At 30.9% G+C, this 11149-nt stretch overlaps 1 protein-coding gene across 1 annotated transcript; it reads right to left on the bottom strand.

Moving 5' to 3' along the window:
* Nucleotides 1–6028: 6028 nt before the first annotated feature.
* LOC130950533 (RNA-binding protein 2-like) lies at nt 6029–9381 on the bottom strand. Its single transcript, XM_057879057.1, has 6 exons — nt 9087–9381; nt 7897–8027; nt 7513–7798; nt 7309–7370; nt 7115–7196; nt 6029–6450 (listed from the first exon to the last, which is right to left on the bottom strand). Exons 1-6 carry the CDS (start codon nt 9163–9165, stop codon nt 6347–6349), a joined length of 744 nt encoding a protein of 247 aa, XP_057735040.1. The 5' UTR covers nt 9166–9381; the 3' UTR covers nt 6029–6346.
* Between the last annotated feature and the right edge of the window lie 1768 nt (nt 9382–11149).

Below are 11149 nucleotides of genomic sequence, written 5' to 3'. Positions count from 1 at the left end.
TATAATATAAAGTGCTTGATAATCCAATTGAAGAGTGCCTTAAAATAGAAGTGAAATGGCATTGTTATTGCATCCACACCACATATCAAATATATAAAAAGAAAAAAAAATGAGGATGCTCCCATTAAATGCGTAAAACATCTTTTTGTAAAGATACTTATGTGTGGCATTGTTATTGAACGTATTAATGAACCAGTTATTTTTTAATTTCTTAACAAATTAGAATAAAACCAATTTTTTTTATAACAATAACAATAAACTTAATTGTTATCAGATCTGATCGAACCGATCAATTTACATATCCAATTGTGATAATTTTTTTAAACAAAAATCAAGAATATATTTGTTTTTTTTATCAAAAAATTTAAACATGATTCAATTTAAATGGTATAAATCCATCGAATCAAATCGAGTCTAATAATTATAATTCGAACAATTAAGTTTATTATTATTATCATAAGCCGATTTTATTCTGATTTATTAAAAATAAATTACTAACTGATTTAATCAAGATGTTCAATAATATATAACACATGTAAATATTTAAAAAAAAAATATTTTTAGTATCTTTATCCAACAAAAATGCAAGCAGCCGAAGTCAAAGTGGCCAGTGGCCTCCCTTCAAAGGTCCTCGAGTTTCAGATTCAGTTTCGATCTGGTGTTTAGTATTTGGCTTCTTCTAAAGGTTTCCGAGTTTCATATGATTCCAGTACTCGATTATTTATTTATTTATTTGATTATTATTTATACGAAAATATCCTTATATAAAAATAATAATAAAAATATTTACATATATTAGGTTAAGTAATTCATTTAAATATACTAAGTTATTTTAAAAAAAATTAAAAAATATATTTAATAATTTAATAAAGTATATCTGTAATAAAGGATTTGGTTGTGTTTTGATGGTGGACTCTACTTTCACTATATGAATATGTAAAATTGTAACTTTGTAAGGTATCTCTCTTTCCTGATTTCATCTCTTTTAGCCGATGTTTGTTTATAAGAATAGGACACTGAAACAGAAATATAAAAATATAAAATTATATTTGTTAGAAATACTAAATTAGTGTATTTTATATCTATACTGACAAAAACACTAGACATTAACGAATAACACAATTTATTTTTTATAAATTTTTAATTATATTTTTATTATTATTATATTTTTTTCTAAATTTTTTGAATGAAAAAATGAGAATAAATTAAACTTTCATAATTTATTTTAATTTATCATCAAATAAAATACAACTAATTTTTATATTTTTATCATTTATATTTTATTCTCAATGTCTTATCTTATTCTCAGAACCAAACACCATACAAATAACTCTACTTTTCTTTCTACTTTCTTTCCTCTCATTTTCTTTCCTCTTATTTTCTTTCTTTCCATTTTCTTTCCTAAAGCCTTAATTACCTCTCTTCCTATATAGCTAGCCACCTCCCCCCAAAGAATCCAAAAACATTTTCTTAAAGACTCGTAAATTTGCTTAATTATTGCTGACACCGTCATATTCCTCCTTAATCACACTAATAATTACTCAATTTTATAATACACACCTATATAATCAAGACTCATCTCTAATTAAAAACCTAATAATGCTCCCTAGTTCCTATAAATCATGTCCCTAGTTGGTAAGGATTTTTCTTTCTTTCTTTCTTTTTTTAATTAAAGGATCAAAATAACCTATAAAATGACTATATATATATACATACATAAAATAGATCAAGTGGTGATATTTAATGAAATGATATTGTTGCACGCAACTCAAGTGTTGATGATAATTATTAATTAATTAAGGGAAGACAAATGATAATATAAGGAGTATATGCTTTTGCAGATGCCATGCAAATAAAGAGAAAAAGATTTCCAAAGTTTGAAAAAATGCAAGGTTTAGCACATGGGGACAAGTGTGATTTTATCCAGATCTTGCCTTTTTCCATTTTTTCCCTCTCATTGCTTGGCCCCAGAGCTTTGAAGTGCAATCATATTCATGTGCATGCAATCAACAGCACCAAATATGAAATATCATTCACCTTTTGGGTGAAAAAAAATTAAAGAAAATAAAGAACCATTGTTTCCTCAAGTAATGATCCCCTATTATTAAAGGTGCTTACACAAGCTTTTCCTTTTGTTCTTTTGCTATAAATAAATAATTCTTGTAGCACAATTAAAAGTTGCACATCACTCACTCATCACTTCACATCACCACAGAATCAAATTAAGCTATGTATTATAATTATATAATTATTTAACTAAAATAAAACATACGTACCTAGTTTCATGGCATTGGAATTGAACTACAGTCCAAGGAATCCCAAAAAATTCCCAATACATATATAAGTCTTTAGTCATAGTCTCAGATCTAACCATGAAATTTAACTGCACACTTCTTACAATGTCCTAGTATGTTGGACATAGATGTTGGCAAAGGAATCCCCAATACATTGGAGAAAATTAAAATATAAATTAAAATAAAATTAAAAAAAAATACAACCCTGGTAGTACTGAATAAAAGAGACCCCACTGTAATCAATACAACAAATAAGAAGAAAACACAAAGTGGGTTATGGCTAAGGTTAGGCAAGCAGGGATGATGATTTTATTGGCTATTTTGTTTATTGCTTAGCTTTGGGAGATTTTACAAAATAAGAAAAAGAAAATAAAGAAAATTATTAAATTCTGACAAGTTACAATCATGCCAAGGGAAAAAGGGCTGACAGAGATAAATTATATAAGACTAGCATTTATAGTTCTAATTAATAAAAATAGCACTTGAAGCTATCCATTGGTTCAATCTATTAGTCTTTTGATATCATGCTGATGTGTATTAATTTTTCTTTTTCTATTTTTAGTAAGTAAAACCACTCAGATGGATAATAAATAAATAACACTACAGTTCAGTGAATTAAAATTTCATCTTCCAATTTTCTAACAATCAAGGAAAGTAATGCAGCAAGTTCATGAGTAGTCCAACTATAGGATACCATGTAACTTTCATATAAACTTTTATAGGAAAAAATCGAAAAAATAAATGAACTTTATATAGGATGTGTGATATTTAATGTGTGGGACGTTTTATTGATATATAATCAATCATCAAAATGGAAGAAGTTGTTTTTCCTTGCAATGAAAATATTATAATCACAACAAAACAAAGTACTCATCAATAACAATTATTTATTTATTTATTTATTCTGACATGAACAATAATTGCTTTAACTTTATTAGTCTTTTACCATAGCCAATTTTCTTTCACTTGTGTAATCTTTGTACGTAAAAGAAGCAGAATGGACCACCTGCCGACTACACAAACTGTCAAAGAAATTTATATATAAACCAATGTGAAGTCGATTTTTGAAAGAGATGGAACTGAATTTTCATCATCCGAAATGATAATCTATTGCCTAAGCCATAGTTTTTAAGCTTTCTTTAAGTTAAATTGTTATAAAGTGTTTTCAAATAAATATCTTTCTCTAAATACTTCCTGTATTAAATTTTTTTTTTTTAAATATAACATTTTTTTTAAGATGATGGAAATTGTAATTGCCGGAAAAAAAGACTATGTAAATTGTAGTTAAAATAAATTGCATCAAATAGAAAGGATATCAGTATCCTCATTAAAACAAGGAAACCAAAAACCAAAAATGTTTCTATATTATTTTCTTGTTAAAATATTAAAATATAATATTTATGTCCAAATACATTAAAATTGAAAAAAAAAATTGTCTGAAATTATTAACTTTTAGAAACTACATTAGGTCACACAAACCAACTAAATAAGGTAGCGTTTGGTTACTGAGACACAGACACTGAGACATAGACACAGTGGTACACGGTGACACATGTCTGCTGTTTGGTTTGGTGAGACACAGATTTTCGAAGGACACGGGAGGACACGGATGGACACGGAGACACTAAATTTGTGTACCTCCAATTTGGTGAAACACTGAGACACAACTTGTGAGACACTAATTTTTTACTCTTTTACCCTTATTGAGTTTTTAAAATTTGTCTTCTTATCTTCCCAAATTTTTTTTCCTCTTTCTCTTTTAGATTCTACAACTAAATTTACTTTTCTATTTTTTTCAAAAAAAAAATTGTACATTTAATTTTTTTATTTATTTAAATTTTGATTAATCTTTGATAAATTCTGAACTTTAATTTTCTATTTTTTTCAAGAATAATTATATATTTAATATTTAAATGATAATTTAAGATGGTATTAGAAGAAATAAAAAATTATTAAAAGAAATAAAAATTTAATGGTGATGACATGCATTGTTTGGGATAATGGGTGTATTGTAATAGTGATAAAACTTGTGGTTGAATGAAGGGTAATTTAGTCTTTTTTAAATATATGTGTCTAATTTCTTATTTTTGCCAAACACAATACATAGACACAAATATTTTATGTCCATGTCTTTAATATCTGTGTCTCTGTGTCTATGTCTCATCAAATACATCAACCAAACGGAGCCTAAAAGACACCAAAAAAATAAAACCAGACTCATTGGGAATTGGGAAACGAGAAACCCACTACACAACACTCACATACCTAGAGGAAAAAAATAGACGAGCGTCCCTTTTTTTTGGTATTTATAGTGGAGCGTTCTATTATGTCATTTTCCCATTATCTGCACAAGCCCATAAGCCCAACGGTATTCTATTATTTTGGTCAGTACATAAGCCCAATAGTCTACCAAATTTAGTTTAATTGTTTGAGATATAAGATTGATTTAAGGCCCAAAAATGAAAAAATTATAAAATATCATAAAATAATATTTGTAAAAACGGATTGAAGACCAAAGAGAAGGTCATAAATATAGTTGATGTCAAGTGGCCCGAGAGTGAACGACAAAAATGGAGTCAATTTTAGAAAGGTAAATGTCAGTCCAAAAAAAAAAAGGAAAGGTAAATGATAAGTCTGATTTTCATGACCAAGAAAAAAAAAACAGATTTATATTTTTTTAAGATTTTATAAAAATAAATAAATAAAACAAAAAACAAACATTTTCAATATTTTCTAGTGTTTGGTCATAGAATAAAATACTAAAATAGAAAAACATTAAAAATAGAAACAAAAAGAATAAATAATCATCTCTAACCATAAAAGAAGATTTAGGTACTAACAAAATTAGTCATAAAAAATTTAAATAAATTTGATAACCAAAAATATATCCGATTAATAAAACTAACAAAATATTAATTCTATTTAAAAAATTCTATAAATACCCTTCTCCTTCATCTTTCTATAAAATTTTCTTGCTGATCACCATCAGTGCTGTTAAAAACACTTTAAAATCGAATCCAAATAGAAAATAAATCCTACATCACAATCTCGACACTGCAATCTGATAGAGTAGGAGGGCCTTGAGCAGGTCATATCTGTCCTTCTCAGACTCTCCCTTCTTGGTCTCCGCCTCCCATGACAAGATAACAAGACCCTCCGATTCTAGGACATACCAATCGTTCTCTCATCGAAAACTCTCTACAGCGCATGAGGCTGGTTATGGTTGGGTACTTATGATACCACCGAGGAAGCTACCATGGTGATGTGCTCATTGATTTTCAAGGTTTGAAATTTTGGCGGGTTCTTGATGGTTGTGGAGGTGGCTTTGGTACGGTAGTGGTAGGACAATTGGTTATGGAGAAGAGAAAGTAGCAGACAGTAGAGATGGTAGAGCTTGGGTTTAAAGATGGGGGAGCAAGAGTAAGGAGAATGTGAAGAAAGGTTATTGTTGGGAGAATTTCTGTAGAGAAAGAGGTAATGAGAAGGAAAGAAGAAAGGAAAAAGGATATTTGCGGAATTTTTTAATAGTTAACATTTTATTAGTTTTGTCAATCAGAGGTAAATTTTGATGGTTACTGAATTTATTTAAATCTTCTATGGTCAAAAATAGTTATTTACTCAAACAAAAACAAGAACCGAACACTCCCAAAGAGTTCATACCAAGGATATAGACACATTATTTGCCAATCAGAAACAAACTTTTTTATTTGGACATCTCAAAGCAAATGCTACGATTAACAAGAAATCCTGTTTCAGATTAAACTTAACAATATTTATACAACACCGGTATTTGGCTACGACCACCCCAAAATCTGTTTGTTAGATTTGCTCAAATGTAATTGGGAGTTCATTACTCGGCCTTTCTAATAATAGTATAATACTATGCGCATGTCAAGGACTCTAGTCGCGATTGTAGCCACGAGGGTGACACTAAACCAAACTCGCACGCATCAAGCATTTAACGAACACTCTCGCACCCGCGCGAAGATGATGTACAAAGGACATGGACAATATGATGAGCATAAAAAACTAAATGCCTTAGGTGAACCAGCTCACCTCTTGCCGCGAGGTCCAACTCCAGATCTAGGGCCGGGGAACCGTGAAAACTGGAGCCGCAAGTGACTGGACTCAGGATTGAGCTCATCCACTTTATAACCTGTGCCATCCAACCACAGGGTCAGCATAATTTTGTGAAGAAAGCATTGACCAATTATATCCAAATCTACGAGCTTTGAATGACTAAAGTACTAACGAATATGGCAAGTACCAGTACCTGCTGCTGACCACGCACATGACCTACTACACTAAAATGAATAGAATTTTGGGGATTGGACTAATTAAAAAAAGTTTCACGATATTTGATGATCGGGAATTCACGGTGCCAAGTTAAAGCCATAGCATTAGAGAACAGGATTACATTTCAATCACGATGGTGTAGTCATTAGTGAGCAGGATGGTAGCTTGGTCTGCTCATTCTAAGAAATCATGGAAGTTGGAACTTATTTACTGTGCATTATAGTTTGAATGAACCTTAAAATATGAAGTAATGATATCCACTGTAACAATAATTTACAACTTTTAAGATGATATCCTTATAGTTCAATAGATCATCGAGAAATTTCCTTAGTCAAATAAGCATATCATATTTCTGCAGTTGTTTATCGAATTTCAGTATAACTAAATTATTTTTTGATTCAAAATTATAGGGTATTTAAAACTTATTACTACTTAATATTAACATAGAAGGCCGAATAATCGAATATTATATAATTAGAACATGAAAATTAATCTCCTATAACAGGCAGGAAACAAAATGATACCTTGCAGGGCACTCAAAGCAGTAGCTGCACAAGCTGGGTTTGCAAAATCCACAAAACAAAGGATTAAAGGATCTCCACCACGCTGCAATGACCAGGAGTTTCATCATGAAGAACATAATTGAACTTTCAAAATGCTACCAGAATAGTGACAAACCAAGCCAGGAAAAGCAAGACAAGTTACAGAGTACACTTACACGTTTGGATTCTTTGCTCACAAGTCTCACTTCTCTATATCCAACAAAAGGGCGGAAAATATCTAAAGATGACATTAAGGAATTTGAATAACTTGCGAGAGAGAGAGAGAGAGAGAGAGAGAGAGAGAGAGAGAGAGAGAGAGAGGTATGAGAAAATAAAATATAAACATATCTGGTAAATCAGAATCAACAACAAAAGGATACGAGCCACTTCCCTTCTCGTGCTGTCAGACGGAAGACCTTCAACATATAAAGTACTTGAAGCATCTGGTGGTAGCGGTACTGTCTCAGGTCCAGGCCTGGAAACTGCATCTAACTGACCACCATAACTGACATTCCTTCCATTTCGTGCAATATCGGGGGGACCACCCCCAGGACGCCCCATGACAGCAGAATCAGCTAGCGAAGGACCTGGCAACCCACCAACACTCCTTCCTAATCCAACATTGCCAATTGTACTAGCTTCTCCACCAGAATTAAAAGATGTAAGCTGCTTCAAAGTAAAACATGACATATTTTCAACAACTAGCAACGGAGGTGCATGCAGGCACAAGAGCATCATGTAAATAAAAAGGGTTCAGATGTTACCCCTCCACTCTGAAGGTAGCGGTCATAAGCAGACCCAAGCGTTTTTGTGTCCTTTATCATTCGGCGGTCATCATCTCGAGTGATATAATTATGCATCTCATTACCCGAAGTCAGACCAGAAGCTGACATTTCTGCATCAAAACAAAATCTATTCTTACAATTTATTCACTAGCAAAAAGAACTAAAGCTGAAGCACACACTCTGTCTCTAACAAAAACCACTTCCATCTATTTACAATATCATACACCATAGCTTTTTCTACTATGATAATCACCGACAACACTGAAATACCAAATCTAACTAAAAATTATGCTGGATGCTACATGACTCACAAACTAAATGGCACATGCGCCCCACAATTACAATGCAAAATACTCTTAAAAAATAAGACGTCCATGCTACAAGATGCACCTTCCACCTTCCGGAATTTCAAACTTACTACTGGAACAACCAACTATACAACAGGCAGCAACTCTATATTCTTAGTCTGTCCAACTTGTTCATTTTAGAATAGCTCATCTGTTTTCAGAATTGACACTCAAAACTCCACAGGATCCTTTGTGTTCTTACATCAAATCCTAATATTGAAAGCCCAAAAACTAATATTTTACCAATTCACCATGCACAAAAGCGAGAAATGATTAGTATGATTATATTCACCTATTAAACTTTCTAAAACAATAGTAACTCAAATTCGAAGGAAAACATACTAGGCAGGATATAGATATGCAGGCGCTATAATCTATTGATACATCACTTACCAACAAAGTCGCCAACCAATTTGATTACCATTAAGGCATTATAAGAATCCAAGAATTATTGCTTAAAAGGAGATATCATCATGAAACCCCTTCTCAATTTGCAAATAAAAACTATCCTCCGTGTAAAGCTCACAGAAACACTTACTCTTTTCACAATTCACAACACATCCCCCGTGCCCTAAGTTACACAATTCAGATAACCACAACCTCAACAAAATTTCAGCTCCTTAGAACACAAAATCGCTATCACAGATCAATCTAATTGTACTACTACAAGAAAAGAAATTTCCAAATAAAAAATTTCAACTTTTGCCATCTGAACAATTGAAAACGAATTTTTCAGCGACGATGCGTGACATTTAACGGGAAAAGTAAACATCATTGAAGAAAATTGGGGATTTGGGCGGGGGAGGAGGGATAAGAACGAACCGAAATCAGTACGAGGTCGTTTGAACATAGCGGAAGAAGGAGGAAGCGCCTGCTGCCGATTCCAGAAGCCATCCGCCATGGCAAGAGATCGAAACAAATAGCAAAAGTGGATGGATTTCAGGGGTTGGATGGAGCGAAGACAAAGAACGAGGTGTCAATCACAAACCCTAATTCGCAATGAAATCAAATTTTCAAACCCTAATTATCGACCGGTCCTGATCCCATTTGGTAGTCTCTGAAAGATGGAAAAAATAATAAAAGAAAAAAAAAATTAAACAAGGCACCGTTGGGAAATTGAGAGAAAAACTGTTAATTCCATATTCTCTTGTAAATTTAAACAAACTAGTGCATAGATTTTGTATTTATATTTTTAAATATTTAAAAAAATACACAAAGTAATTACTATCTTAAAAAAAATTTAAAATCGTTATTAAAATGAAAGTTTAATTTGAGACTAGTAAGTAATTATCATTTTATACTTTTTCAAAGTAAAATAAGTATTCATTATCAATTATTTCTCACGTATCATTTTTTTTATATAAGTCTGTACAAATTATTTTACCCTAATTCACCTTATACGCCTCTTAATCTAACTAACTTTTTAATCAACGTGCAAATATATAACTGTCTTTTTCAAAAGAATTTTATTTTCCTTTTCGAATTTTCTCAACATTTTCGATCTATGTTCTCTGCGTTTTCTCTTCGTTCGTTCTGTACATTTTTTAAATCAAGCTCTAAAATCAGTTTTAAACAATTATCTCGTTGTTAAAGATAATGAGTAATTCAAGTTCAGATTGTCAATAGAATTAGAACGAAATTGATTATTGTTTTGAATTTAATCAAGTGGCTAAAGTGTGGTTCGATTCTAGTTAATGTTTTCGTTAGTAGTTTATGATTCTGTAGGTGAATAATGTTGTTTTTGTTTGTGAAAATTGTTGTTCATCATTGATGGTTTGAATTGAATGTAATGTAAAAGTTCTACATTAAAGAATTTTTTTTGTATATTTACAGCAAATTTCGGTGTAACATGATGATATTTGAGTATATTGTTTAAAAATTTTTGGTGTATCTGTGCTGATAAGTTCTGCATAATTCAAAATCTTGTTCTGCCTCCTCCTCATCTTCTGCTGCTTCTTCTTTTTCTTTTTCATCATCATCATCATCTTTTTTTTTCTTATTCATCTTTTTTTCTTGTTTTATCTTCTCAAGTTTCTTCTTGTTTTACTCTCTTAACAAGAATAAAAACAAAAAATATCAAACAAAGAAGAAGAAGAAACACATAATGATACAAAATTACTTGAAAAATGATGAACTTAAATTCATTCAACTAAACAAAAAAAAAAAGAAATAAGAAAAAAAGAAGAAGAAAAAAATATGCAATAGTAGAGGAAATATTTTTCTGTATTTGCAGCAAATTTGTGTATAACATGAAGATATTTGAGTGTATTGTCTAAGAATTTTCGGTGTATGTATGTGCTCATAAGTTCTGCATAATTTAAAACTTTTCATCTTCCTCCTCCTTTATCTTCGGCTGCTTCTTCTTCTTTTTTTTTTTTTTTCATCATCATCACCATCTTCTTCTTCTTCTTCTTTATTCATCTTTTCTTTTTTATTTTACCTTCTCAAGTTTCTTCTTGTTTTACTTTCTTAACAAGAATAAAAAAAATCAAACAAATAAGAAGAAAAAACACATAATGCTGCAAAATTACTTGAAAGATGATGAACTTATATTCATTAAACTAAAAGAAAGAAAGAAATAAGGAAAAAAGAAGAAGAAAAAAATACAGCATTACAAGAAACCTTTTTTTGTATTTGCAACAAATTTGGGTGTAACACGAAGATATTTGAGTGTATTGTTTAAGAATTTTCGGTGTATGTATGCTGATAAGTTATGCATAATTCAAAACTCTTCCTCCTCCTCATCTTCTGCTGCTTCTTCTTCATCATCTTCTTATTTCATTTTCTCATAATTCTTTCTGAATTCAGCTTCGCAACTTCCTTCAACTTTTTGCGACGATTTTCAAAAATTTTGATCCTTATTTGAATTTTGAGCATTGCAGTTT

This window comes from Arachis stenosperma, chromosome 9, assembly GCF_014773155.1.
Source record: "Arachis stenosperma cultivar V10309 chromosome 9, arast.V10309.gnm1.PFL2, whole genome shotgun sequence".
In the NCBI taxonomy this organism is placed as follows: Eukaryota; Viridiplantae; Streptophyta; class Magnoliopsida; order Fabales; family Fabaceae; genus Arachis; species Arachis stenosperma.
Note: the sequence above shows the minus strand (reverse complement) of the source record. Positions and strands in the feature narration are given on the sequence as shown.

Bases quoted from the DNA above. Each gene is read 5' to 3' on its own strand.
- LOC130950533 (XM_057879057.1), bottom strand. From the start codon at position 9,165: ATGGCGGATGGCTTCTGGAATCGGCAGCAGGCGCTTCCTCCTTCTTCC. The intron at 7,799-7,896 runs GTAACATCTGAA...ACTTTGAAGCAG, and splicing joins GCTACCTTCAGAGTGGAGGG to CTTACATCTTTTAATTCTGG. The intron at 6,451-7,114 runs GTATCATTTTGT...TGGATGGCACAG, and splicing joins TGCTTTGAGTGCCCTGCAAG to GTTATAAAGTGGATGAGCTC.